Source organism: Mytilus californianus, unplaced genomic scaffold (assembly GCF_021869535.1).
Source record: "Mytilus californianus isolate M0D057914Y unplaced genomic scaffold, xbMytCali1.0.p SCAF_9, whole genome shotgun sequence".
Taxonomy (NCBI): Eukaryota; Metazoa; Mollusca; class Bivalvia; order Mytilida; family Mytilidae; genus Mytilus; species Mytilus californianus.
This window is the reverse complement of record NW_026262745.1, coordinates 30128323-30144501: the sequence shown is the minus strand read 5'-3', so window position 1 is coordinate 30144501 and position 16179 is coordinate 30128323. Positions and strand designations below refer to the sequence as shown.

Here is a 16179-nt window from a genome sequence, read left to right as displayed (position 1 = left end):
ACCATTTCTTTTTACCAGGACACTGGCAGCCCTATTACTTGCTCTGAAATCAAATGTATAATAAAAAAACTTAAAAAGTGGAAAAGCAAGCGGTCCAGATAGCGTGTTGAATGAGGTAATTGAAGGAGTAAGTTCACGAAGGGTTAAAATTGGCCTTAAGATTTTGATGATTTTGATGATCAGGCCAAAATACTACAAATTTCACATAGAAATAGTTGTCATATTACTATTAATACAAAATAACTTTATTTTGGCACATCACATTAAAAATTATGAAGTATTTTAAACTCTTAAGTATGCATTATTTGTGTTGTAACGTCAGTTTTAGTCAAATTTTCAATAATTCTTATTATATATATATATATATATATATAATAACAGTTTTTAGGATAATTTACTTTGGCCTCCACCCATGATCCAGAAAATTTTTGTGTCTAGGGATTCAATATCGTCATTGGCAACTTTTGGTTACAGAACATTTTGGATCCTAGGTTGCGGCCAAGGGTTTCCTCAAACATTTATGTTCGGAAAATGCACAACATCATCATATTTTGACAATATATCCAAAATGTGCTGATTTTGAAGTCAAGAATGTACTGTTGTGAAAAGATCTATTTTAAGAAAGAAGTAAGGCTTTTGAAATAGATCCATATGATGACCAAATTATGGCCATTTTGAAATTGTATGATAAAGTTGAAATTCAAGGCCATATTTGACCTAAAGTGAACCTTATCTTTAGCAGTCCAGTAACTACCAAAGCATATGTTCAATTATGTAATCTAATATTAAAAACAGGATACTATCCAACTTCGTGGAATTCTGCATACATAACTTTAGTACATAAATCATGCAGGTGACAAATGTAATCCAAGCAATTATCGAGGAATTTCTTTAATCAACTGTATATCCAAACTATTTAGCAGTATCTTAAATCAAAGAATGATTAAACCTATGGGGGGGAAATTAACTAATTTCCAGTTTTGATTAGAGTTAATCATAGAACTGCAGACAGTGTATTTATCCTTAAAACTTTAATTAATGAATATATTCATAAAAATAAATGAAAACTTTATGTCTGTTTTGTAGATCTTAAAAAGGCTTTTAATTCACTTTGGAGAATTGGAATGCTTTATAAATTAGCTAAAATGGGTGTGGGAAAACATACGTTTGAAATAATAAAACAACAGTTTATTCATACTGCATCTTTAAAATATAATGATAAACATTCTAGATTCTTTTCCATGACAGAGGAGTAAAACAAAGAGACAGTATCAGTCCTACACTCCTCAACTTATTTATAAATGACATAGTTGAAAATTTTGACCATAAAGATTCAAAACCCCTGAGAATATTAAATTCTGATATAGGAAGTCTTTTGTTTGCTGATGACCTTATCATATTATCTGAAAGTAAAGAAGGTCTTCAGACTAGTTTAAATAACTAATCAAATTACTGTGAAAAATGGCAGTTATGTTTAAATACTAAAAAAACAAAAACAATGATCATTCAACAAAGAACTACAAAACTAACAAAAAAATTGATAATGTTACAGAATATAAATTTCTGGGCACCTTAATAAAAAATAACGGGTATCTAAACGCAAGTTTAACAGATTTAGCCAAAAAAGCTAGGAAGGATCTTTTTTCAATAAAATCACATGCAGCCTTTGGGGAAATTTCCCTGTTAGTGTATCCTGTAATGTCTTTGATTCTCTTATTAAGCCAATTTTTACATATAATGCAGAAATATCATACATGGATACATATCATCATTATTATAAAGCAAAAGGCAGATTAAAATCCCAAAACAAAGATATAGATAATTTCCAATATTTGAATAAGACTCCTTTTGAAAAGTTTCATGCTAATTTCTGTAAATAAATGTATGTTCTAGATACCAAAAAGACGTCTTCTTATTTAGGGGTTAAAGCTGAACTTGGTAGAAAACCAATAGAAAAATATATAAAAACGCAACCAATCCTTTATTTGGCTAGATTAAATACTGAAATATTGAAAACATAAACCCGTTACTAAAAGAAAGCTATTTGAATAGCAAATCCGCAAAAAAAATTAAAATTGTCCTTAGATATATCATTAAATTTGGAGAATAAGATATTAAAAGGTGAAGCACTTTTCAAATTGAATTTTTAGGAGAGAAAAAATACAAGTGTACCATACTTCCATGCATTGATCTTCATCTATAAAATGGTTGAAAAATGACACAGGTATGGTTTTCTTAATTGTAACGGTAACTTGTTTACGCTTTGTACTTATCAATGATATAACCTATATTTGACAAACTGAACTTTTTAGCTTCGTACAGCACTGCCGATCTGATGAGCTTCATTTCCAATGGTAAGGGTTCTCATTGCAAGGCCGTATGGTGACCTATATTTGCTGAAATTCACGTCATTTGAACTCTGTTGGATAGCAATCTGATTAAAAATTCAGATCTATCGTAAGGGACGACCATTTGATATTCTTGGGGGTGAGGGGGGAAGGAGAAGGATTTTTTTCTGGATTGATCATTTATTTTCACCTATTTTCAACTGATTTTTACAATTTGTAATTTCTTTGTCAGATGTGGATTCAGAATTTTGAAAAAGAGGGGGCCCCAAGCTATGCAACATTTGGAGAGGGACGAGTAAAACGTTTTGCATTAACCATATATGTAGCTCCGTAATGGGGGCTTGGGCGGTCCCCTGCCCCCTAAATCCGCCTATCGTTGTGATGGTATACCACTGGCTCAGGAAAGGAGGTGTGTAACTTGCATAAATGTCTAACCCCGCCACATTCTGTATACCATTTAGCCAATTAAAGCCAGGAGCCTGTAATTCAGTGATTCAGTGGTTGTCGTAGATTGCTGTCTTTCATACTTAGTACTTGTTTTTCGCTTATTGTTTTGTCATTTATTTTGTCGTTGGTCTTTCCGTTTGAATTTCAATACATTGTGTTATGTAGGGCCTGTTATAGCTGATTATATATATATGGTAAGGGTTCTCATTGCAAGGCCGTATGGTGATCTACATTTGCTGAAATTCACGTCATTTGAACTCTGTTGGATAGCAATCTGATTAAAAATTCAGATCTAGGTATTTATTTTCAGTTATTGCCAGACCAAGTGATTCATTTTCAAAATCCTCCCCCCCCCCCCCCCCCAAACCTCCCTAGAAAACCAAATGGTTGTCTCCTAACTCAAAGACTCAATGCATTATAAGAGCATAACGAGCATAACGATGTCCATATTTTAAGTAGATTGGTTGGATAGTTGTTTCATGGACAATCATACAGATACAGATAATTTATTAACCAATCAAAGTGCCCTTTAAACTGGCAAATTAATTAAAAACTAAACAATAAATTAATAAGACAATAATGTTTAGAGTAATAATTGAATTGATTGTATAATATTTTTTAACTCAATCATAATTTTTTTAAATGTCAACACAGCTAGATTTGGACAAAGAGAGACAACTCCATCATTCTCATATTTCAGATGTGGGTTTGATTTAGTAATGAGTTTCGATTTTCTGGTAGTTCAGATATCATAACATATTTGTTACATTTGGTGGACGTGGTTTTCAACAGACACTGAATTCAGACATTCTCATGAGAAAAAACTATGCTCCTTTTCCGTCATGTACATGTACATATTTTCATATATTAAGAACATCCGTTGCTTGACCTGTTAGTCAAATGCGTTTTGTTTAAATATACTTTTTCACTTTTTTGGTCTTTTGGAAAATGTTGTTTGTGCTGTATTTAGACCCCTCTACCAAGAAATTGGTTTTTGCTTGCGCACGTATAAAAATTGCGGTATTTATCCAACGCAATCATAGGTTTGAACGGTGTGTTCCCATTTCGCCTTAGCTGTGAATTCCAGGCCCTGGGTAAAAAAGGTAAAAAAAAATACTAAGGCGAGATGGGAATTGAACTAAGGCGAAATGTGAATTTAAATAAAAATGTTAAATAAACAAATAAACCTCTGTGTTGTTTTAACAATTTAAACAACATGTAATAAGGGATTTTTTTCTCTTTAAATATTATTTTTATATTAATTTAATAAATGTGACCATGAAAAATCTACAATAAAAACATGTCAGTAGGAAAGTTGCTTCTCTTGAAATAGTGTTTGTTTCATTTAATAAAAGTTGCAATTTTATGAATTTTATGCAATTAGAAAAATCTAAATAATTCAATTATCCTTAACATTATATGCAACACAAAAAGTTTAATAGAACAGAAAAACATGTTTTCCCACAGACGTGTTTACATATATAACTGAAACTTTAATAAAAAAAAAAAAAAAAAATAGATGTGTCGGAACGATACCCAAAATCTGAAGGAGTTTAAAAAAAAAAAGTCCGTATAATGGTTTGTTGCGGAATGACGGACAAGGGTAAAACTATATGGCACCGACAACTTTGTTGCGGGGCCATAAAAAACTGTTGCTTTTTGCAATTGCCCAAGTACTAATGCACAGCGCGAAGTCTGGTGGGACATTTTAAGTGGCAAATATCCAGTGCTTTACTTTGAATTAAGCATGTATGAAGACAAAATATTGTTTCAAATTTTACTCGGTCGAAAACCATGCATTGACAATTTTTTCAAACCTAGATGAATGGGTTCAGTTTCTCAAGCTGTGTCATGCACACGTTATGTAGTGTGTAGCAGAATATAGTCAATCTCTTTGACAGAGCTATTATGTGTGCCAATACATGATTGGTCACTGCATCAATACTTTTAAGATTGCTTGTATAAACAGTCATTTATCTGTTGTGTTTTTACTCATATTTTTGCTCTCATACTGATATTTTGTTTGTAATTATGACGTTTACATATAATTATTCACTAATCGTATGTTCATTTCATCTCATTTATGAGGAATTAAACATATGAATGAAAGGAATGAATGTCATCTCTAATTACCAACAACAACAAAGACTTTATTTACAAAATATATCATATAAGTTAAAACAAAAAAATAAAATATGAGCAACTATAAAAAGACTTATTCTAAAAGTGGGACAATCGAGAAGACACAAAAAAAATATCTTCTCTTAAAAAGTAATGCATGGTATATTTTGACATTAAAATCATAACAAATATCAAATAATTGCAATAAAAACAAACAATAACTTAATTACATTGTTTACACAAGTTCCCATTTCGCCTTAGATAATTCTTTTTTACCTGATAATTTGTACTAAGGCCAATTGGGATTTATTTAATATAATGATTTTGACAGCTAAGGCGAAATGAGAATAAGCCGTTTGAACGTTGTTTTCAATTTAGACTTGTTTTTATTTTTTTCGTTTGGGCTTGTATTATATTTGCCTTCGGGTTTATATAATCCGTTCATCCTATTTCGACTCTTCAAAATTCAAGAGTCAATCCTAAATTGAGGTAAATTATATGGCCTTCCAAATACAGTTTCGATTCCTAACATCACTGAAGAGACATTTATTGTTGAAATCACGGCCGGATATGGTGTACCAATTTTTGCACCTCATGTTTGCGGTATACCATCTTTTCCGCAAGTTTATTGTTTTCTGTTTGGTATCAAATAAATAATTAAGATCCATTTTGTTACATCTTGTGATCCGTTTATTTGGCAATCGCCATGGCAGTTAGCAGGGTTTAAGAACATCCGTTGTTCGACCTACTAGTCAAATGCGTTTTGTTAAAATATACTTTTTCACTTTTTTGGTCTTTTGGAAAATGTTGATTGTGCTGTATTTAGACCCCCCTACCAAGAAATGTGTTTTGCATGCACACGTATAAAAATTGCGGTTTTTATCCAACGCAATCATAGGTTTGAACGTTGTTTTCAATTTAGACTTGTTTATATTTATATGTATGAGTTCTGAACATAAGTCACTATGACGTGATCAGAAAATAGATTTCCAGGGGCGGATTTAAGGGGGGACCTGCCCCCCCCTTTTGTTGGAAAAATTTGGTTGATTATTCAGGGAATCACTGAAGCATGACTAAGCGGGACCCCTCTTATGGCAGTCAGTGGGCCCCCCTTATGAAAATTTCTGAAACCGCCACTGATTTCTGTCTAATGTCATTATGAGTTTACAGTATATTTTGCTAGATATAAATACGACCGAAAACTATACAGTATCAAATAACAAGAGTTAGCTCCCATGAATTCATGTTTACTAACAAACTGAGCGACCGGCTATTTTCACTTCAGAAACAGAATAGTGCGATTTCTAAAAGATAAATGGTAAGCTTTAGTTTAAGATGTGAACAATCAGATTGAGTACATGTATATAGTATAATTGCATTTGTTTATTACTTAGCGAATAATAAGTGCTTAGTCATTCTGCATTTTCATTACTAGTATTGAGAAGTTCTATATTATGTTATTTAAGTATGAACCTGTTTTTGATTGGTAACAACATATAAAGACAGCTTTCAAGTATCTTTTCCATATTGAGGGTTTCAATTTTCTCAAAATCCATCTGGTAAGTCCAGTCATTTTAAAGTTTATTGGTAAACAGTTCATTTGAGATCATTTGAAGTTTATTTATATTGAACAGATAATCTGTGGCTAATGGGAAGTAACTCAATTTCTAAAAACGGAAAAATATATTCCTAACATGTATAACAATTATATCAAATTAAAGATTAGACCATGGATATTTTATGATTCATAATTTAAAAATTACTTTTGTGAGAGAACATTTGTCAAGTATGTCTAAAAAGATGATTATATCGATTTACGAGGTTCGAACATCGGTAAACACATAACATAAGCTCTAATGAGCTTTTAACCGACATAAAAATCAAGATCATGAATGCCATGATAGTATACCATTGATTTAAGTTTGAATTAAAGCAACCAATAATTGGTGATCAATTCGATGATTTTCCTTTAATGAAAAACAAATGATGTCTTTATAAAAAAATATTAGTCACTGAAGTGAAAAAGTATTTAACATGGTTAAGTTGTCTGAAAACTGCATGCTATATCTTTTACATAGGTTGAATGGTACACCAGTTGACGTATTAATAATTGGACATCAGTTTTCCTCATAGTCACAAATTTGGGACAGTTGATTGAGAGTAACTTCCTCATCAACAGATCTAGTTCAAAACTGATTTTTGACAAGCTCAGAACTGATATTTGCTTACTTGGCACCGCAGATAACAACATGCCATCCAGAAATGTAAAACAGGCTATACAAAATAAAGAACAAGACGAGGGAGTAGGAGCCAAAGTCAGAAGGAGTGTAGGGAGTAGTCAGGTAAGAATTAAGAAGAAGAAGCCTAGAACAAAAAGAGCCTATAGAGAGTCGTGAGGTAAAAAGTAACGAGTAATGACCAAAGTCAGAAGGAGTGTAGGCAGTGGCGAGGTGTCACGGAATAGAAGTTCCTTCATAATATAAGTTCCAAATGGAAACAATATTCTGGAATATTATTTCCACTGGAATAAATATTACAGTAAATGGTATAGAATATTTGTTCCAACAGGTACAGATATTATGACATTGTTAATAACAAAGTTTCCAGTGGAATTTCTATTAGGCGGATCAAATATACGTTGACAGATGGAAAGAATTACATAATAGTCAACAAGGTGAGAAAGAACAAATGGAGAACTGAAGGAGGAACTAAGGTAAATGGAACCAAGGTCAAAAGGTGTGTAGGCAGTATAGAGGTAGGAATTAAGGAGCAGAGTCCAAGGTCAGAAGACGGGGTAGAATCTAGTGACGTAAAACTTAAGGAGTCAGTAAAGGCCAAGGTCAGAAGAGTGGTAGAATGAAGTGTAGTAAAACTTATGCAGGCAATAGAGTCAATGGTCAAAAGAGGGTTAGAATGTAGTGAAGAAAACTTAAGGAGTTCAAGGTCAGGAGATGCTTGTGGAGATTAGTTTTTGAATGTTGTATATTGAATATTGAGGTAGGTAAATATGAAGGAGTAGAGGCCAAAGCATGGTAAAGTGACTGTGTAGAAACTTAGAAAGTAAATGAGGTAAGAATTAGAGAGTATGAGTCATGGTTATCTTATGAGTAAGCAGAAGTTATGTAAAGGTGAGTGTAGGAGCCAAGGTAAGTTTATTAGTTTGCAGTTGTGATATTTCAGTATGTGGGATGAGGAGACAAGCTCGAAACTAGGTCAGCTGAAGTTATGCAGTGCCGATACGGACCGGTTAATAGAAGCTAAGGTCAGGTACAGTGAAGACCAAAGGAAGATAAGAAGACAATGATTATCAGAAGTGAATGGTATGTAAGGCTGGTGACCTTGAAAGGAAATGTATTTTCCTTAATTTTAACATATACTAACTGTGATTCAAGTTAAAGGGATAAACAAATAACGATCAAATAAGCCACACGGAATGAATATAAAGCGTGAAGTTCTCTTTCCAAGACCGTCCATAAGCTCCAGATTACCTTAAAGAGAGTTATATAAAACTGTATGTGGAATAATTTATATAATGGCAGTCACTTTGCTTTTTGAAAATATGAACATAAAGGTTAAAGTGACTTATAGGTCCAACGGGCCGGGTGTAATTTTAAATAACTATTGTATTATTATCATGTAATATTATTTGTGCTACACATGTCACTATAATAAATGATCTACTTACTTACTAACTTACACTTGAATTAACGTTTAGCCAAATATTTATGCATGACCTGTATAATGCGAGACTGCTAATATAGTTTTGGTGTAAATTTAAACTTATGTCCCAAACTTATTTTGATGAAACCAAAATATAAATCTTAATGAATACATGTTTATATATACAGATTTTTGTAGTCTGTTTAAGAAGCATTGTAATTGCTTCTTATTTTGTGCGAAGAAAACATTTTACAAACAAATGTATATATATATTTCTTTCAGCTTCGCAACTTTGATCCATTTCTGCTACTAGATGATTTTAGAGTCAAAGCCCCTGCTGGATTTCCTGACCATCCACACAGAGGATTTGAAACGGTATGTTTGATATTATGTAAACATTCATATGATGATTAGCACAGAAGGCATGCATGCAACTTATAATGTATCAATCTTTGAAATTATATTGGTATGGTTTAGGTGAAATTCGGTCATTTGGCTAATGTACCCATTAAAATGAAATAGAATGATTGTTCTTTATGTTATAGAAGTGAAAATTTCCAACTATGTAAAAGTGGAGAAGCAGCAAATACTTATGTTAAAGTCTTTAGTTTGATCCGTCTTGTTGTCAAACCCACCACCTTCTCACTCTTGAAACGCTCATGCTCCCACAAGACCATTGATTGCAAGGCGGTTGGTGTATATTGATGTCGTTTCAAAATCGTATTTAGATTTTTATTTTAATTTTGAAAAAATAGTAACAGTTCTATCATCAACCGTCTGTTTTCAGTGTTTTAATTTTTTTGCAATGAGGTATGATGTAAATTCTCGGTACTGTTGTAGGTACGCTCGCATCGGTGGCTTTGCGATAGAGTGCTCGCCTCGAGTGCGGGAGGTCGTAGGTTCGAACCTGGCCGGGTCAACCCACAGACTTGAAAATTGGTATTTACTGCCTCTACGCCTAGCACATAGCAGGTAGGAGTAAAAGCAAACACTGGTGAGTCCGGCGTCAGAATGGTGGGTCCGAGTAGGGTGACATGTCTTCATGTGAAATGATGCCTTGTGAACTTTCAGGATAAAAATCCAACTCAGAGTGTCGGTGTAGTAGGTTTCAACTTCATATATCATTAGCATAATCTCTTATCTTGCTGCTGGATGTTAAACATGCCTTCATTATCATGATCTATTGTAGGTGACTTATGTTTTAGAGGGTGGAGTGACACATGAAGATTTTTGTGGACACAAAGGAACAATACATCCTGGTGATTTACAGGTACTCTTACAACGTATACTACTGTATATAATTTGTTATGTATGACAACAAGTGGGAGTATTTGTAGCAAGGTCTTTACAATTATTCTTATATTTTGTTTTGTTAAATTCTTGCATATATTATGTGTTTAAAAAAACCAGTTGATTTCAAATTTGTTTTAGATGGACATCAAAGAGTATAGAAACATAAGTGAATGCACGAGTTCTTCACTTGGTCATCAAAGATTATCCAAACATTGATTGATACGGAAAATTTATAACAGTTGGGAAAAATTATTAAAAGCATAATTAACTCATAGAAGTTTTGTAAAAAAAAGTAAGACTTGACCAAAGGAATAGGTCAGATACAATAATTTCTGTTGTTCCACATTTTATCTTAACATGTTTTAGTAAAATAATTAGATGTGTACTGTTTATTTTGTCTCGGTTTTTTTAACGAAATAAATTGTTTTCTGACACTTTAAATGCAGATTGAGGAATATAATACAAATCTCTCCTCTGTACATACCGTACATAATTATGATTCAACATCGGACCTCGGAGAAGTCGGATAATTATGTCGGGTACCTCGACTCCGACTTATTTAGGTTTGACTGTATTCATCGTAAATACCGTCTCTACTGTTACCATCAATTATCCATTATCTCCAATTTCCATTTTTATTAGTTAATTCAAATCCAATTCTTCAACCTGTTGCCGTTAATCTTATTTGAAATGGGCATTAAATACAATATTTTATTGAATTTTTTTTGTTATACTAGTACATCTTTTAACAGTGGATGACAGCAGGACGTGGGATTGTACATTGTGAGATGCCCCATGGTACAGAACAAGCTCATGGACTACAGTTATGGGTCAATCTGTCAAGTAAAGATAAAATGACGGCACCTGCTTACCAGGAGTTGTTAGACAAGGACATCCCAAAGACAAAACAAAATGGTGTCCATGTCAAGGTCATTGCTGGAGAATCATTGGGCATTAAGGTTGGTGTAACCGTGTATTTATGTCCAAAAAGAAGATCATACAATATATTTAATTGAATTTAAAACAAAAATCCTTGCAGCATGATACCATCTCTAAACTATTTATTCCATAGCATTAAAAAGTATAATAAAAATACCGAACTCCAAGGCAAATTCAAAAAATGGAAGTCCATAAAACTGAAAGAATCAAACGCTATCAATCAACAGAACAAGTGAAAAACAACTGCCGTATTCCATACTTGGTACAGCCATTTTCCGAAGAAAATGGTGGGTTAAACCTGGTTTTATACCTAGCTAAATCTCCCACTTGTATGACAGTTTTTATAGTTATTTTATGTTGGTGATAATACAAATCATACAAATATATACAATCATGTTGTTGCAGCCTTCTCTTCCATTGATTCCAGATCTAAATTTATGTCTACAATGATGCCTAAAAATATATAAGTCCTGTATTTTCACATTTGCTTGACTACCTGTAAGCACAACTATTTTACAAAGGGATGTGATAAACTTACAGCTGCTTAAATCATACCAAATATATTTCAGTTTGGGTACGTATATTTGTGTTTCCACTTGCACCATATGTAAAGGCTTCAGTGCAGGACATTTTAAACTAGAACTTCATTTGAATTTATTGAAAATAAATTTCTTGTCTTAATCATTTGGAATTCATGCGATTCCATCAGTTTTTGTTTTTAAACTTGATTTGTGGCTTTTTAATTGCTTATTGAGATTTGACCATCGTTAAACTACTGTTGCCTCTAATAAACATTTACGATCATCAAAACATTAAAATTTAAAATAGAAAGAATAAAGAGGATTGAACAAGTGTTTCTAGTAATACCATCTTCATGTACATTCAATTTCACATCCATAAGAATTGGATGTTTTCAAGTCTAAAGCAACTTCAATAAAAGCAATATTATTTTCACAGATTTGTTTTGCGACATCCTGAGCACAAGACATCACCAACTATATCATACTAAAACAAGGCTACTTATAAAATGAAATCCCTTGTTGAAATTAAACTGGTGAAGAATTGTGCTATATATTTCACCAACACAACTGTTTTCCAAACTATGACAAAATATATAATCATATTATGCTTTCACTGTGACACTCAATCACGGAAAATTTAACAGAATGAAATGTGATAATATATGTTTAAAATAGTGTAAGTCATGAACATGACGTAGACCCCAACAATGTTGTTAAGATATTTTTATGTTGTAGTCCCTTATTTACACAAGAGCACCAACATTATGTTACACATTTTTCTTTAAGACTCCTGTGTACACAAAAACACCAACATTGTACTACAACATTTTTTATTCCCCTATTTATTCCAAAATGTTAGCTGTTTACTTGAATTGATATTTATTGTTGTTAAAGTCCCCTGTGTACACCAGAACACCAACAATGTACTTGGACTTCCAACTAGACCAAGGAGCTGTACTGAATCAACCTATATCCCAAGGATGGAATGTATTTGTATATACGTTATCAGGAAAGGCGACTTATGGTAAGACATATATGAATCGTAACATATTTTAATGGCTATGGAATTGTTTAATTGAATACAACATTAATTACGCTGGGAAATACATTTGATGAATGTTGATTATCTAGTGGAAAACAGCTATAATGTATTGCATTCTGTGTTCTATATTTACATTTGTCTCATTGGCAATCATACCACACCTCCTTATTTTAATATGTTTGTCTACCTCAATTCCTGGAACTTATATATCTTTGAAAAGAGATATATGGTATACGTCAATAAGACAGCAATCCAACGATCAAAATATCCAAAAGTATGCAAACATCCTTGTCCTATGGTTTCTGGATGGAAACTTCTCTCATTGGCAATCATGCCACATCCGTACATCTCCTATTTTGATATAGCATATGGAAATAAAATCAACATCAGTTTGCTCTTTATAAAAAAAGTATCATTATATGTAGAGGCATAAACCACCGAGTTTGGTACAAGAACAAAAGTATTATTCTACTCTTCATGCATGTATTTTGTATACTATGTTTTATTACTTGATTCTTTGTACCAATGCGTATACAGTGGTCTTAAAGAATCGGTCTTTCTGTAGTATGCATCAAATATATGCACCTTGGCAAAACAAAGAAGTGAACTCTTTAGGACGATGGAAATCTTTTAGGGTGTCAAACTGAAAGTTTATATATTTATAGGTGAGGGTTCAGATGCCAAACAACATGGAGCACATTATACACTGGTTTTAGATCAAAATGGTGATGGGGTTCGAGTGGAGAATAAGGTAGGCATGGTATTTTTTTAAAAAACAATCTTATTTTGAGGAGTGTTATAAACCTTGTGCATCCGAAGCGCATTTCTAGATTTACCTTCATCAACAATGATAAACCCAAACATGACCAAGGCAGAGGCGGATTTTTTTTGGGAGGAGGGGCCCGGGCCTCCCCTTATGGAGCTTCATTTATGGTTAATCCAGACTTTTTACCGGTTCCACTACAAATTTTATCAAGTTCGGGGGCCTGCGGGCCCCCTTTTCAAAATCCTGGATCCGCATCTGGAAGGGGACGGAATAACAATAGCCAGACTCTATTAAGGTCAACTTTTCCAAATAGATTTGGAACCTTGGCATTTAAGTAATTTCTGTATTCAACAACAATGTATTTAAATAAAATTGAAATAAATCATATTATTACAGAAACACTGATGATACCGTCTAGGACTAACAGTCCACCCCTATCAGTGCTATCGACCCAGTGCCATAAGCTGTTCACATGAAATCAATAGAAATAAATTTATTTGTTTTATATGGAAAAGGTAATTGAAGAAGCATCAATAACTTTTCTAAATGGTTATATTGAATTACTCTTAATTGCTACAGAGTCAGTCAAAATTCCTCTGGTAATAGGCCATGGTATACCTTTTTTAGTAAAGCAATATGCATAAAAGAATGAATGTAAAGCAGTGTATAAGAACATAATGTTTTTTCAGAGTCCAGAGTTGTGTCGTTTTGTGTTGATAGGTGGTAAACCCATTGGTGAACCTGTTAAACAGCATGGTTAGTGTAATAATAATGTTTAACTTAAAATGTGAAAACTGAAAATGTTAGAAAAGGTGTTTTGTTTTGGCATTATGCATGTTTGAAGTCTGTCAATTAAATGTTCTAAAAAATATTAATGATATACATGTATATATAAATATACTGTGCAAAATACTGATGTGAAAAGAAAGAATATGGTTAAATTTACATTAGACGATATCTCATACTATGTAAGTAAAAGTATTTCACAATCAACAAACTTTGTATGGTCTTTAACAATTATATTAATACATCAGATCAACAGGTACTTCTAATGCAACATTAAAAATTCATGGCATCTTTTTCCAGATTCTTTATCAACAGAGCAAACTTTATGAGCAGGACATCACAAATAATTATAAAAGTGTTACTTTTCTGTAACCATGCATTCATTTAAATCAGTTCGACCAGTTTGATAAATTTTTGATAAACGCAATCCCCTGTGTTTCCGGGGGATATCTAATTGGAATTTCATGCTCTGATTTTTTCATTTACCATAATCATTAGGTTAATATATTTAATGACTTAACTTTATTAATTATGACATTTATCCTCTCTTGATAGTCAAATATTTAGGTATCAGCACCTAAGTGAAAATTGAGGAATTTTGAATGCTATGTTTGTATAATGTTGTATACTGTTTTAGGCAAGGGTTTGATGATCCTGTACATTTTTTGTTTTACTTTCAAATCTATATTTGACAGGCCCTTTTGTGATGAATACACCAGAAGAAATACAACAGGCCATGTTTGATTATCAAATGGGAAAGAATGGTTTTGAAAATGCATCCAAATGGGAATCTGACTATGTGAAACGTCGATAATAAAACAATTACTAGTACTCTACATTATTGTATCTCTCTTTGAGTTGTGGAAACCTGTTCTTTTATGGTTTTTAAATGACATTTTTTGGATTTATGCACATTTTGCAATCATCGTGATATCAGGGACCAGATTTGATAAATCATAACTTTAAAATCGTACGATTTTTGTTCGGTATATTCGTTTTGCCCCCTTTTACAATTTGTTCAATAAGTCAGTTGATGCTTTCGAGGTCAACAGAGTCATACAGGATTGATGTAGGCTGATAAAGACAACTATTTTAGATTCCTTTTGATAAGTTTTTTTTTTATTTTCATTTATTCAGTGGGAAAAATTTGTCATACAATCAGTACTACATATTCTAGTTAGTGAAAAATTTATCCATTCAGGTCCTTTTGTGATGTGTACAGATGAAGAAATCAAACAAGCTCTGAATGATTACCAACAGGGGACAAATGGTTTTGAAAAGGCACATACTTGGAACTCTTGGGTTGCATATGAATAGTAAAGTGTGTTTCTGTTTTACCTTGTGCGTGACTTTGTCTGTGGTGGATATATTAAAAAAGGACAAATACATCACGAAAAGATGGCACAGATGGATAAACATCTTTGCACTGTTAAATGTAAAAGAACTACACCTGTCAGAAATTGTAGCCTTGCTCTGTCTACAATTATTAAACACGGATTATTAATCTGTATCATTATCACATGCTTAAAAAAGGCTGGACATGAAATATTAAGTAATAAACCATCGGTTACTGAAACCCGCTGGAGATATTGTGTTAAGTTTTCTCTCTATTCCTTAAATGATCAGAGCATAGTTTTAGAACATTTACAAGTTCTGAGCTTGACCATCATATATGACTTTATATTCTGTTAATTTCCCAGAAATTATGAACACTTTTGGTCAGTTTGACTTTGGTCCAAGGATGCACACATATTCGGAATGCACAATTTTGATATAAGTATCAGCAATGACTTTAAAAGATATAAACTATGGGATTATGATACTGATAGACAACGATTTCTATAAACTCATCACCCCAAAAACCAAACACCAACTGTTTCCGGTGTATGTGAATTCAGTGACTTTAAACAATATATCATCCCTATTGATATAACATCAATATTTCTGATGTGATTTTAAGTTTGTGTTTTATACATATCATATTTCTGTGTTTAAAAAATAATAATGTGTTTTCTTATCATATGTTCAAATTTGTTTATCATGACAAGTAGATCTGAATGTTATTGTTGTTACATGTTATGTTTAAATATTTTATTTATTAAATTGTGTTAATATTTGTTTTAAGAATTTGTATATGCATTGGTTTTATTACCAGACTTGGGCAGATATTGAATGTTGTCCTTCCCTAATTACAAGTCAATGAATATAGACAATTACTTCAATTATTATGATAGATGAATTTCTTAGTAATTTTAT

The 16179-nt window shown here is 32.5% G+C and overlaps 1 protein-coding gene across 3 annotated transcripts; it reads left to right on the top strand.

Annotated features, from left to right (window-relative positions):
• The first annotated feature begins 6145 nt into the window (after nt 1–6145).
• Nucleotides 6146–16042, top strand: LOC127714651 (pirin-like). Of its 3 annotated transcripts, none has more exons than XM_052220717.1 (9): nt 6146–6234; nt 6995–7258; nt 8859–8951; nt 9766–9846; nt 10622–10828; nt 12224–12353; nt 13037–13122; nt 13827–13893; nt 15125–16042. In XM_052220717.1, exons 2-9 carry the CDS (start codon nt 7166–7168, stop codon nt 15238–15240), a joined length of 873 nt encoding a protein of 290 aa, XP_052076677.1. In that variant the 5' UTR covers nt 6146–6234; nt 6995–7165; the 3' UTR covers nt 15241–16042. The 3 variants fall into 3 exon arrangements, with proteins under 3 accessions (XP_052076677.1, XP_052076675.1, XP_052076676.1); XM_052220715.1 differs by having other exon boundaries at nt 14619–16042; XM_052220716.1 differs by lacking the exon at nt 6146–6234 and adding an exon at nt 6391–6475 and having other exon boundaries at nt 14619–16042.
• Nucleotides 16043–16179: the final 137 nt, after the last annotated feature.